At 37.3% G+C, this 14,730-nt stretch overlaps 1 protein-coding gene and 1 non-coding gene across 4 annotated transcripts in view; one reads left to right on the top strand and one right to left on the bottom strand.

Annotated features, from left to right (window-relative positions):
* The window catches only part of CUL2 (cullin 2), a 144,951-nt gene that overhangs the window by 87,154 nt on the left and 43,067 nt on the right, over window positions 1-14,730 (top strand). For all 3 annotated transcript variants that reach the window (XM_054716643.1, XM_054716640.1, XM_054716641.1), the window contains exons 10-16: window positions 796-920; window positions 3,587-3,694; window positions 5,095-5,154; window positions 5,988-6,116; window positions 6,224-6,310; window positions 8,244-8,396; window positions 8,733-8,810. In XM_054716643.1, coding sequence (XP_054572618.1) covers window positions 796-920; window positions 3,587-3,694; window positions 5,095-5,154; window positions 5,988-6,116; window positions 6,224-6,310; window positions 8,244-8,396; window positions 8,733-8,810 — 740 coding nt within the window. The remainder of the gene's footprint in view (window positions 1-795; window positions 921-3,586; window positions 3,695-5,094; window positions 5,155-5,987; window positions 6,117-6,223; window positions 6,311-8,243; window positions 8,397-8,732; window positions 8,811-14,730) is intronic.
* LOC114227999 (U6 spliceosomal RNA) lies at window positions 5,428-5,530 on the bottom strand. Its single transcript, XR_003614089.1, has one exon. It is a non-coding gene; the product is annotated as a U6 spliceosomal RNA (small nuclear RNA).

The following is a 14,730-nucleotide window of genomic DNA, read 5'->3' as shown; positions in this document are numbered from 1 at the left end:
AGAGGAGTAATGATTGGGAAGAGGTGTGAAGGGGACTTCTAGGTGTAGGTAATGTCTGTTTTTTACCCTGGGTAGTGATTACATAAAGGGGTTTGTTTGTGTTCACTTGTGATAATTTATTGAGATACACACTTTCAGTTTATACACTTTTCTGTATATATATTATATACTTTAATAAAGAAGTTTAAAATGAAGCCTTTACACTGAGACATTTTTCACCTCTCATTGGCAAAGATCAAAATGCTTGATAACACATTGTTGGCAAGGGAGCTTCCTGCTGTTGGGAGCTCTGTTTAGAAGGATCCTTCTAGAAGATTAAGCTTTGACACAGCAATACCACTTCTAGGGATTTATACCCTAGATGTTAATGTCCATATACAGGACTGTTAATTGTAACATTGTAGTATCAAGAGATTGGAAACAACCAAATTTCCGTCAGTTGTTAAGTAATTTTTTATATAATGGAGTGCTGTACAGTTGTAAAGTATGAAGAAATGCTCAGTGTATTGATAAAAAAAAAAATCTGAGTGAAAATGTATTCTGCAGTTGCAAATAATACACAAAATACACTACACTCTTATAAAAAGGGGCAGAGGGAAGAGTATGTTTGCCTGAGTGTGCATGAAGGAGCTTTGAAAGAACACAGTGTTGCTTTCCCATGGGAAGGAGGACTGGGTGGTTGGGAGACAGGAGTGGGGCTTTCTCTGCATACTCTTTATAATGCTGCACTTTGAGCCATATATTACCTAATATTTAAAATATTTGGAAATCTAATACAAACTTTTCCCCCCTCAGACATGGCAAATATGTATGTCTTACTCCGTGCTGTGTCCACTGGTTTACCTCATATGATACAGGAGCTGCAAAATCATGTCCATGATGAGGGCCTTAGAGCGACCAGTAATCTTACTCAGGAAAATGTGAGTTATATAAGGAACTGGAAATTTTTCTCTTAATCAGATTATCATGCATTTAGGTTTTTTGTTATCACTTTACTGTCTTAAACAATGAAAGAAAAGTGTTACCATTCCAATAGATTAAACATCTTTATTAAAATGTTTCAAGCCTAAAGTTTGTTGGACACATTTTGGAGTAATCAAATTATTAGAAAATCATTGAATGAGATAAGCTTTTTCTTAGTTATATTGATGTCTTCACTTAGCAATTTTAAGTAATTATATTTCTATATAACTGGCACTAATAGTTGTAGTGGTAATGGAATTAATCAATAGTAATATGGAGAACTCACAATTTGCTTTCTTTATATATACTCTGAGTTTGATAGCCCAGGAAGCAAATTTAGATTAAAATGATCTTCCCTAAATATATGCTTACTACCCAATGGTGACCATCATGTCCCTAATACCCACTTTTCTTTAAGAGTTCTCTGACAATCAAATGACTATTTACAAAAAGGCATCTTTCCTATCTCTGTATTCCTATCATCAGTCTTGTTGGACCATCTTGTTTTTACTAGTGATGTTTGATGAATAAATTGATATGACATGAAATGTTCTTTTTCCTAAGTAGAGCTATTTACTTGTCATCTATAGTGCAGTAATCTATAATAGACAACATTATTCAGATGCTTATCACTTTAGTTGTAGATTTATTTGTCTTTGGCAAATCTTAGATTTTATGTCCTACCACAGTAATACAAACTATTAGTTGCCCTATCTGGTTTGGCTCAGTGGATAGAGCATCAGCCTGTGGACTGAGGGGTCCCAGGTTCAATTCCTGTCAAGGGCACATACCCAGGTTGTGGGCTCGATCCCCAGTAGGGGGCATGCAGGAGGCAGCTGATCAGTGATTCTCTCTCATCATTGATGTTTCTATCTCTCTCTCCCTCTCCCTTCCTCTCTGAAATCAATAAAAATATGTTTTAAAAAATAAAAATAAACTATTAGTTGACATATATATATATTTTTAAAAAATATATTTTATTGATTTTTTTATAGAGAGGAAGGGAGAGGGATAGAGAATTAGAAACATCAATGAGAGAGAAACATCTATCAGCTGCCTCCTGCACACCCTCTACTGGGGATGTGCCCGCAACCAAAGTACGTGCCCTTGACCGGAATTGACCTTGGGACCTTTCAGTCTGCAGGCCAATGCTCTATCCACTGATCCAAACCGGTTTCGGCCAGTTGATATATTTTTATGTTTATTAATCTGTGTTATTTATTGGGTTTATTAATTAATTTTATTAGTTTTACAGATTCAGGGTGTTAAATAATATTCAGCATAGAGGCATAGAGTTTGCTTCAAAAACTGGGAGATAGAAATAAAAGAGAATGAATTTGTAATAGATTCACATAATTTTAGTTGACTTAGTTAACTCTTAAGTACTATATAATTATCCCCATTAAGAGTGAAAACTCACACTCTAACTGGTTGCTTAGTGTTTAGAGCATTGGCTTGAGGACTGAAGGGTTGTGGGTTCGATTCTAGTCAAGGGCATGTACCCCAGTTGCAGGCTCAATCACCAGCCCCAGGCAGAGCACATGCAGGAGGCAACCAATCAATGTGTCTCTCTCACATCAATGTTTCTCTCTCTGTGTCTCTACCTCTCCTTTCCACTCTCTCTAAAAATCAATGGAAAAATATCCTTGGGTAAGGATTAACAAAAGAAAAAAAAAAAAGGAGTGAAAGCTGAGGATTTCCTCACTCTGAGATGTGGGGGATTGTCCAACTCCAGGGGTCTTAATTTTCATAGATACTTGATTTTGAGCTCTGCTTTCTCTTTCAGCCTTCAGCAGCTTTGAAGGCAGTTTTTGTTTATTTAATCCTCTTTGAAAGTGATAGGCTTGGTGGTTCAGAGACTGTATCTTGTTACCCTTAACAGTATTCCAACATCGGAGAGAAGCGTGTTTTCAGCGAGTTCTTCTGGCAGAGGAATTATAGCCCTGCATTGCTGGTGTTGAATGACAGCTAATTTCAACATTAAAGTTTTAGATTTTTAAGACAGTTTCTAAAAAATATATTTTTTATGTTTGTTTATTTATTTATTTATTTATTTATTTTAAATATATTTTATTGATTTCTTACAGAGAGGAAGGGAGAGGGATAGAGAGCTAGAAACATCGATGAGAGAGAAACATCGACCAGCTGCCTCCTGCACACCCCCCACCGGAGATGTGCCCGCAACCATGGTACATGCCCTTGACCGGAATCGAACCTGGGACCTTTCAGTCCGCAGACCGACGCTCTATCCACTGAGCCAAACCGGTTTCGGCTATATTTTTTTATTGATTTCAAAGAGGAAGGGAGAGGGAGGGAGAGAGAAACATGAATGATGAGAGAGAATCATCAGCTGCCTACTACACTCCCCACACTGGGGATTGAGCCTGCAGCCCAGGCATGTGTCATGACCAGGAATCCTGTGACCTTCTGGTTCATAGGTCGATACTGAACCACACTGGCCAGGCAAGACAGTTTTAACTAAAAATATTTTTTGAGGAAATGTGTGCTTGCATAACATTAATTTGCTTGGAAAAACCTTTACTCTTAATTAAATGACAATTTTTGATAACCCTAATTATATCTTTGAACTTCTTAAAATGTATTTTGTATTTTATATTTGTAGATGCCAACACTATTTGTGGAGTCAGTTTTGGAAGTACATGGTAAATTTGTTCAACTTATCAACACTGTTTTGAATGGTGATCAGCACTTTATGAGTGCACTGGATAAGGTAACTTGAATAATATCTATATCTACAGATGCTTCTCAACTTATGATGGGGTTATGTCCTGGCAAACCCATCATAAGTTAGAAATATTTTAAATAAAAATTCATTTAATGCACCTAACCTACTGAACATCTTACCTTAGATGAACCTACCTTAAACGTTCTCAGGACACTCTCATTAGTTATAGTTGGGCAAAGTCATCTAACACATTAAATACATGGGAGAGTATCACTATTTATCCTTGTGATGGCACACCTAACTGGAAACTGTGGCTAACTGCCACTACCCAGCATTAGGAGAGAATATTGTACCACATATCACCAGCTCTGGAAAAGATCAAAATTCAAAGTACAGTTTATTGAATACATATCGCTTTCTCACATATTAAAGTAAAAAAAAAATTGTAAAAATCATCTTAAGTCAGGGAAAGTCTGTATAAATACAGTTGACCCTGGAACAATTCAGGGGATAGGGGTCCCGATACCCCTCCCCTTTAGTTAAAAATCCACATATAACTTTTGACTTCCCCAAAACTTCACTACTAATGGCCTACTGATATTACCAGAAGCCTTACTGATAGCATAAACAGTCAATAAGTGCATATTTTATATATTTAGTATAACTACATTATCACAATAAAGTAAGTTACAGAATAAAAAATGTTATTAAGAAAATCTTAAGAGAAAATACATTTACAGTATTTGTATCAAAAATCTGGGTGTAAGTGGACCTGTGTTGTTTAAAGGTTAATTAGAATTCTATTTCTTTATTCATTCTTAAGGGTGGTTTCAGGATTAAGGCTTCTAATTACGAGTTTTCTAATCTTGACATGGAGATTACATAATTTAAATGTGAAAATCAAAATAATAATAACATAATTTTCAAATTAATAACAAATGGTTAAATTGAATGTTTGAATTATATGCAAATTGAATTTCTCATGATTATGAGAACAATGATTCTAAGGGGAATTGTTAGTAAACATTCTAACATGTTCTGGAAAAATATGTATAATTTTAATGTTTTAGTGCTGATTTTTAATTTCAATATAATCTGTAGGCTATATAAATAATATTTCAAAGAAATAAGTATATTTTACAAATTTTTGAATTTTGTTATACTTTGATATGGTTACTTTAAGATTTTTTAAAAGTTTAGTCTTATTTTATCTGTGTTCAGATATCAGTAATTAGTTATAAAGAATAGCTTTCAGTAGGAATGGGATATATAATTGGTCTATAACTATCATGAGGCATAAAGTTAGAGGAGTTTACTCTGTGTTCAAAATGAAAACAAAATTAACAAACTACGACCAAAATGTTGTGTTTTGTGTGGGTTAATAATTTATGGATGTGCAGATTATACCCTATTACTAGTTAATTACTGGCTTGTTTTCTATTTAGGCTCTTACATCAGTTGTAAATTACAGAGAACCCAAGTCTGTTTGTAAAGCTCCTGAATTGGTAAGTTTGATGATTGCTTAAAAATAATCTTATGGACATCAATATTAGAAAATGAAAACTGAGGAGAATGTTAAATTAATTTCTATTTGTAACATTTTTTTCAGAAAAAGTCCATGAAACTAAATTATTAAAAGTAAAAATTATCTACATCAAATATAATTTGGCACTTATTTAAGGAATACAGTTGGACCTATGTACTGTAACCTTTTCTAGAGAAATAACTGAAGGGAAAAATACTTTATTTAATAAAGTTTAGTGTGTGTGTGTGTTTTTTTTAATATGAAGCGCTTCACTAATTTGTGTGCATCTTTATGCAGAGGCCATGCTAATTTTCTCTGTCGTTCCAATTTTTGTAAGGCTTCTAAAATCCAAGCAGTACAGTTTGGGTTTTAAAGTATGTCTTCTTTGAAAAAATTTGCATTACTTCTCATAGAGATTTTATTTTATGTGAATTTGAAAGGAAATTTGATGATAATTAAAGAAAACTTGAAATTATAAAGTTGTGGTAAAAATAAAAAAAGTAATTGTTTAATGTCGAAAATTATAGAACTACTCAAAATGCATCTAGGTGTTCTTTTGAAACTTCTGTTTATGTTAGTGTTTTATTTTTCACTAAATGTTGATTAGATTTTTTGACTTGTTTATAGTTTTCTTAAAAATTTGCCTTATGACATATTTTGAATTCTTTAGTGCATGTTCATAATTTTAAAAACATAAGCTTTAGGATGGCAGAGACTTTATCCATTGATATTTTGTACTATTGTCCTTTGCCTCTATTGGGGCATATGTATAGAAGGGCCCTTTATAAGATATACTGTCAATTTCTATTTGAGCTTGCTAAGTACTGTGACAACTTACTAAAGAAATCAGCAAAGGGGATGACTGAGAATGAAGTGGAAGACAAACTCACCAGCTTCATTACTGTTTTCAAATATATCGATGATAAGGATGTTTTTCAAAAGGTAAGTTGTGAATAGAGAAGTTTTATTTGGTTTAGTCAGATTTTATTTATTTTTGAAATATAAATCATCAGAAAGGAAGTAATCTTTAGAAATATTTTTTAATATAGTTCTACGCAAGAATGCTGGCGAAACGTTTAATTCACGGATTATCTATGTCTATGGATTCTGAAGAAGCCATGATCAATAAATTAAAGGTAATGTGAGCCTTTGATCTGATTATGTCCCAGAAATTATTCTGCTAGCACAAAAAGATGTTCATTGAAGCATTAGATATAACAACAGGAAATAATCAGCAGGTGACTGGTTAAATGTATAATGGTATATCTATATGATGGGTATGCAAATACTGTATTAAAGAAAGCTCTCTCTATATACAAGGTGTCCCCTAAAAATGTATACACACTTGGAATATACTAGGTGTACCAGTTAATAATGTGGATTTTTTTCAATAGGTGGAGTTACACATATGTTGATATATATGCGGTTTGATATGTATGCTATTTTGTTGTATTGGCAGCAAGCTTCAAAACTTCATATGTCAAATTTTCTGAAGGTGTTAACATCATAGATACTTTTATGCTTAAAAATGTCGAATTTCATGCCAAAAAAAAGAGCATTTGCGGGAAGTTGTAATTCATTATTTTGAAGAAAAGTGCTGCTGAAAGTTACCGTATACTTCAGGAAACTGATGGTGAACATGCTCCATCTCAAGATACTTCAGGAACTCTGGTTTAAATGCTTTAAAAGTGATGATTTCGATGTAAAAGACAAAGAACGTCCAGGTCATCCGAATATGTTTGAAGACCAACAATTACAAACATTATTGGATGAAGATGCGTGTCAAACTCAAAAACAACTTGCAGAAAGAGTAAACATTGCTCAGTAAACAATTTCCAATCGTTTACAAGCAATTGGAAAGATTTTAAAGGAAGGAAAATGGGTGCCACATCAACTGAACGAAAGACAAATGAAAAACGAAAAGTCATCAGTAAAATGTTGCTTCAACAGCACGAAAGAAAGTCTTTTTTGCATCGAATTGTGACTGGCGATGAAAAGTGGATTTATTTTGAGCATCCCAAATGCACAAAATCATGGGTTGTTCCAGGTCAACCATCAACATGGACTGCAAGGCCAAATCACTTTGGAAAGAAGACAGTGCTCTGCGTTTGGTGGGATCAGGAAGGTGTGGTGTATTATGAGCTTCTAAAACCAGGTGTAACGGTTAATACTGATCGCTACCGACAACAAATAATCAATTTGAACCACGCTTTGATCGTGAAACGACCAGAATGTGCCAGAAGACACGGCAAAGTAATTTTGATTCATGATAATGCACCATCACACACTTCAAAACCAGTTGAAGACACATTTAAAGATCTTGCCTGGGAAGTATTAATCGACCTGCCGTATTCACCAGACTTTGCTCCTTCAGATTACCACTTGTTCCAATCAATGGCACGTGCACCTTCTTAGCAGTACTTCAAAATGTACGAAGAAGTGGAAAATTAGGTCTCTGAATGGTTTGCCTCAAAACAAGAAAAGTTCTATTGGGACGGTATCCACAAATTACCTGAATGATGGGGAAATGTATAGCTAGCGATTGACATTACTTTGAATAAAGCACTTTTGATGTTTCTCTTGAAATTATCATGTTTTCTTTGATTATTATTAACCGGTACACCTAGTAATTATAAAGGCAGTGTTTATTAAAATACATTTTATTTTCATTTAACAGCTATCAGCTATTTAAAGTGTGTATGCATTTTTTTGGACATTCTGTATATTGATACAGACTTATCCACAAGATAAACAGTATTAACTTAACAAAAGATTTGTATTATTTATAAATGAATGCACCTAAAATATTCCTTTAAGTACAAGTTTTGTAGTGCCGTTGAATTTTAGTTTATTTTTGCTTCATTTTAGCTTACACATTGATGAAATTAGTAGCTGAGACATATTTATGCTGAAATATTCAATAGTAGATAATTTTTTTGAAGAGTAGACTTAAATATAATATGCATACCCTTGACCATAGAACTAGCAATAGTAACATGTTCTCATTAATTAATATGTTTTATTATTATTATTATTAAATCATGTGTTTGTTTTAAACTGTTTTTACAGCAAGCATGTGGTTATGAGTTTACCAGCAAGCTGCATCGGATGTATACAGATATGAGTGTCAGTGCTGATCTCAACAATAAGTTCAACAATTTTATAAAAAATCAAGATACAGTAATAGATTTGGGAATTAGTTTTCAAATATATGTTCTACAGGTATGAATATATGTTTTATTGTAGGCATTTACTACTCATTTTATTTTATTTTATTTATTTATTTATTTATTTATTTACTACTCATTTTAAATAGTCTGATCTAAACAATAAATAGAGGCCTCATTGCATTTCTTTCAATCAATGGATTGTAGCTTCTTATGTTATATGTTATATTGATTTGGAATGAAATGTGCCAATATAGTAATGCTAATGGGTTTTATCAACATTTTGAGAAAAGAAAAAAGAGGTGCTTTAGTTTAAATCATTTTATAAATGTTTATTATCAAGTTAGATGCTTGTCTATTTAAATTTTTTATTTTACTTATTTTCTTCTAGGCTGGCGCATGGCCTCTTACTCAGGCTCCTTCATCTACGTTTGCGATTCCCCAGGAATTGGAAAAAAGTGTACAGATGGTAAGTTTGCAGGATATATATTAGAAGGCCTAAGGAATTTTAATAATTGTCTCCATGTTATATCACTTTAAATATTTTCCAAAGTCTTAATTGCTTGTGATATAAAAATATATTCAGAAATCATAGTTATGTACTTTGTAGGAAGAATGTAAATTATTAGTTTCTAATATTAAAACTCATAAGCAAAGGTTGTAATAGAGTTCTTTGTCAAAACATGACTCTTACTCATAGTTAAACCTATTATCAGCTCTTAAGCAGTTTTAAATTACAAAAACTTTTGATATTAGAAGAAAGTTTAGAACTTAATACTTACATCACTTTCTAATTTTATATTTGAATTTAGAGCCATTTTTATACTTCATTTATCCCTTGTAGTTATTTTTATTTCTGGGCAAATTTTTTAACTAAATTTATTGTGGTGACATTGGTCACCATGAACATATAGGTTTCAGGTGTGAGTTTCTATGTTACAAGATCTGTATATTGCACCAGGTGCCCATCATCCATGGTCAGATCTTCTGTCACCATATATTAGGACCCTTTTCTACCCACAGTCCCTTCCCTCTGGCAACCACCACACTGCTGTTTGTGTTCATGAGTTTCAGTTTTCTATCCTACATATGAATGAAATCATATGGTTCGTAGCCTTTTTTGACTGACTTATTTCACTTAGCATAATGTTCTCAAGGTCTATCCACATTATTGCAAATGGCGCTATTTCATCCTTTCTTATGGCTTAATAGAATTCCATTGTATGCTAGGTATATCGCTTAATAATTTTGTATTCAAAGAAAGCACAATAATTTCAAGAGAAACATCAAAAGTGCTTTATTCAAAGTAATGTCCATCGCTAGCTACACATTTTCCCCATCTTTCAGGTAATTTGTGGATACCATCCCAATAGAACTTTTCTTGTTTTGAGGCAAACCATTCAGAGACCCAATTTTCCACTTCTTTGTACATTTTGAAGTGCTGCTAAGAAAGTGCGTGTGCCATCGATCGGAACAAGTGGTAATCTGAAGGAGCAAGGTCTGATGAATACAGCGGATGGGTTAATACTTCCTAGACAAGATCTTTTAACGTGTCTTTAACTGGTTTTAAAGTGTATGATGGTGTGTCATCATGAAGCAAAATTACTTTGCCATGTCTTCTGGCACATTCTGGTCGTTTCACGATCAAAGCGTGGTTCAAATTGATTATTTGTTGTCGGTAGCGATCAGTATTAACCGTTACACCTGGTTTTAGAAGCTCATAATACACCACACCTTCCTGATCCCACCAAACGCAGAGCACTGTCTTCTTTCCAAAGTGATTTGGCCTTGCAGTCCATGTTGATGGTTGACCTGGAACAACCCATGATTTTGTGCATTTGGGATGCTCAAAATAAATCCACTTTTCATCGCCAGTCACAATTCGATGCAAAAAAGACTTTCTTTCGTGCTGTTGAAGCAACATTTTACTGATGACTTTTCGTTTTTCATTTGTCTTTCGTTCAGTTGATGTGGCACCTATTTTCCTTCCTTTAAAATCTTTCCCATTGCTTGTGAATGATTGGAAATTGTTTGCTGAGCAATGTTTACTCTTTCTGCAAGTTGTTTTTGAGTTTGACACGCATCTTCATCCAATAATGCTTGTAATTGTTGGTCTTCAAACATATTCGGATGACCTGGACGTTCTTTGTCTTTCACATCAAAATCATCATTTTTAAAGCGTTTAAATCAGCGTTCACAAGTATCTTGAGATGGAGTATGTTCACCATAAGCTTTCCGAAGTATTCAGCAGCACTTTTCTTCAAAATAAAGTAATGAATTAAAACTTCCTGCAAATGGGTCCGAAAAAGATGGAGGCTGGCAGGACAGAAGTGAGGGAGAGGAAGTGAGTGAGTGAGGGTATGAAAGGAGAGTGTGTGGGTGTGAGTGAGTAAGGGACAGTTATATCTCGCAGGAGTAGCAAGGGCTGGCAGACCAGGCTCTCTTGGACAAGGAGAGACTACTACCGCTGTGGGCACTCCCTGGACTGCAGGAATCAGGTACGGAGCCCACGACGTCTTGAAGGGGACAGCGGCCTTTTCTAGGAACTCATCAGCACCACCACCCAGACCGGACTTTGACACTGCCCGCAACCCAGCAGCCACTCTAGCCAAAATCCTGCTATCCCAGCTGCAGACCGGCGGGCCCTGGGACCTCCACCTGCAAAGGTGCACCATTCCCGCAGCAGTAAGTGCATCTTCCCCCTACCCAGCAGCAGAACTCTGGACACCACTTTCGCGCATTTCCAGCCTCGCAGGCATCCAGGGCACCCCACTCCGCAGGCAGCGCCTGGGAGCCACGGGGAGCCCCTGCTGGGTGTGATTCTGTACAGACTAGGGCACGCTGCCCCGCAGTAGAAATTCTGAATTTCCTCTGCCTGAATAACTGCCCGCAGACACCCCAGCTGTGTAACTTCAGTGCCAGGGCCCCTCAAAGTGCGTCAGAGCTCTGCGCCAGCAAACTCATTGCCACAGACATGCACATTTCCAAAGGGCAGGCACTCTGAGCCCATCATCTATCCACAGGGTCCTCTGGGGAGCTGCTTGGAGCCCCTGTTGGGTGTGATTCTGTACAGACAAGGACACGCTGCCCTGCAGTAGAAATTCTGAACTCCCTCCTCCTGAATAACTGCCCACATACACCCCAGCTGCTTAACTTCAGCACCAGGGCCCCTCACAGTGCGTCAGAGCTCTGCGCCAAACACACCGCCAGTCTGCACGTGCATTTCCAACGGGCAGGCACCCTGAGCCCATCTATCCACAGGGTGCTTGTGGGAGCTGCTGTGAGTCCCTGCTGGGAGTGATCTTGGACAAATAGGGATGCACTACCCCGGGTAGTAGAAATTCTGAATTCACTCATCCTGGATACCTGCACATAGACACCCCAGCAGTGTAACTTCAGTGCTAGGGCCCCTCAAAGTGCATCAGAGCTCTGTGCCAGCAAACTCACTGCCACAGACACGCACATTTCCAAAGGTCAGGAACCGCGAGCCCATATATCTACAGAGTCCTCTGGGGAGCTGCTTGGAACCCCTGCTGGGTGTGATTCTGTACAGACAAGGACGCGCTACCCCGCAGTAGAAATTCTGAATTCCCTCCTCCTGAATAACTGCCCACATACACCCCAGCTGCTTAACTTCAGCACCAGGGCCCCTCAAAGTGTGTCAGAGCTCTGCGCCAAACGCACCGCCAGTCCGCATATGCATTTCCAACTGGCAGGCAGCCTGAGCCCATCTATCCACAGGGTGCTTGTGGGAGCTGCTGTGAGTCCTTGCTGGGGGTGATCTTGGACAAATAGGGACGCACTACCCCTGGCAGTAGAAATTCTGAATTCACTCATCCTGGATACCTGCACACAGACACCTCAATTACGCGGCTTCAGTGCCAGGGCCCTTCAGAGTACTTAAGCGCCCCTCACTGGCAACTGCACCACGGGTGCCCCTGTGAGCCTCCACTGGGAGCGTGCGCATATTCACCATAGGTGCAGCAGCAAAAGCTGAGTCTGCCCAGCCTACAACTACAGAACTCTGGACACCACAGTCATGCCATTCCAGAACGCAGGCCTCCTGAGACCCATCACCCCAACAGACGGTTCCTGGGTGCCACTGTGAGTCCCCGCTGGATACGCGCTATTTCAATCAAGGGCCCAAGACAGCAAAAATCAGGACACGCCCCTCCACGGCTGCTGACTTCTACACACCGCAGTTGTACCTTTCCAGCCTACAGGCCTACATCAAGAAAATCCAAATAGCTCAAGTAGGGAGGTACACTAGATTACCAAGCCCAGGAAACCTGAGAGATCACACAAGTAGCACCATCCCCAAAAGAACCTGAGTATCAAAACAATTGGACCTACAATTAAAATGATACAGCAAAACATGGGAAGACAAAAAAGCAATTCCCAAAGGAAAGAAAAAGAGGAATCACCAGAAAGGGAATTAAATGAAATTGAGGCTAGCAGCATATCAGAGAAAGAATTCAGAGTAATGGTTAAAAGGATGTTTAAACAGCTGGATGACAAATACACACAACTCAATGACAAATACAACTCAATGAGAACTATAAGGAGCTGAAGGAGAATGTCACCAACATGAAAAGGAACCAAGAGGAGATGAAGAACGACATAGCTGCAATAAAGAACACAATGGAAGGCTTAAACAGTAGACTAGAAGAGGCTGAGGACTGCATCAGTGAATTAGAAGACAAAGTAGGAAAAAACACACAAACAGCAGCATCTGGAAATAAAACTTAACCTTGTGCACTTGGATGTCGAGTGTGACTCGACACGGTTAGCATTAGAATAAAGGAATCGAGAAAAAAGCAAGCGAGTGCAAAGGGTTCAAAAGCAAGAGGAGAGCCTAAGGGAGCTTTGGGACAACGCAAAACGAAACAACATTCGCATAATAGGGGTACCAGAAAGAGAGGAAGAGAACCAAGGAATAGAAAACCTGTTTGAAAAAATAATAACAGAAAACTTCCCTGATACTGGCAAGAAAAAAACTATCCAAATCCAAGAAGTACATAGAGTCCCAAACAAGTTGAATCCCAAAAGACTGACACCAAGACACATCATAATTAAATTGGTGAACACCAATGACAAAGTAAGAATCTTAAAGGCTGCCAGAGAGAGACAGAAAGTTACCTACAAGGGATCTCCTATTAGAATATCAACTGATTTCTCAACAGAAACACACCAGGCCAGAAGGGAATGGAATGAAATATACAAAGTGATGCAAAGCAAGGGACTGAATCCAAGAATACTATACCCAGAAAGGCTATCATTCAAAATTGAAGGCAGAATCAGGAGCTTCACATAGAAAAAAAGACGAAGGGAGTTTATTACCACCAAACCAGCAATGCAAGAAATGCTAAAGGGTCTGCTGTAAAAAAAAAAAAGAAAGAAAGAAATAGGAAGTGAAGAAGGAACACAGGGGTAAAGAATAAAAATGGAGACAAACAAGTACCTATCAATAATAACTTTAAATGTAAATGGATTAAATTCCCCAATCAAAAGACATAAAGTAATGGATTGGATAAGAAAACATGACCCATATATCTGCTACCTACAAGAAACCCATCTCAGAAAAAAAGACGCACACAGACTGAAGGTGAAGGGATGGAAAAAGATTTTTCAGTCAAATGGAAATGAAAAAAAAAGCTGGGGTAGCAATACTTAATTCCGACAAATTAGATCTCAAAGTGAAGGACATAAAAAGAGATAAGGAAGGCCATTTCATAATACTAAAGGGAGCAATCCAACAAGAAGAAATAACTCTGGTAAACATATACGCATCCAATACAGGAAGAAACCATCAACAAAACAATAAGAATGCCCCCTGTATGGGAGGACATATTTGCAAATGTTATCACTGATAAAGGTTTAATCTCCAACATTTACAGGGAACTCATACAACTTAATAAAAGGAAGATAAATGATCCAATAAAAAAAATGGGCAACGGACCTAAATAGAAACTTTTCAAAAGAAGACAGAAGGAAGACCAAGAGACATGAAAACATGCTCAAAGTCACTAATTGTCCGAGAGATGCAAATCAAAACAACTAGCGGTACCATCTGACACCTGTCAGAATGGCTATCATCAACAAATCAACAAACGACAAGTGCTGGCGAGGATGTGGAGAAAAAGGAACCCTCGTGCACTGCTGGTGGGAATGCAGACTGGTGCAGCCATTTTGGAGAACAGTATGGAGTTTCCTCAAAAAACTAAAAATGGAACTTCCATTTGACCCAGTCATCCCACTTCTAGGAATATATCCCAAGAAACTAGAAACACCAATCAGAAGGAATATATGAACCCCTATGTTCATAGCAGCACAATTCACCATAGCTAAGATTTGGAAACATCCTAAATGCCCATCAGCAGATGAGTGGA

Source organism: Eptesicus fuscus, chromosome 5 (genome assembly GCF_027574615.1).
Source record: "Eptesicus fuscus isolate TK198812 chromosome 5, DD_ASM_mEF_20220401, whole genome shotgun sequence".
Lineage (NCBI taxonomy): Eukaryota > Metazoa > Chordata > Mammalia > Chiroptera > Vespertilionidae > Eptesicus > Eptesicus fuscus.
This window is presented reverse-complemented; position numbering and strand designations above follow the sequence as displayed.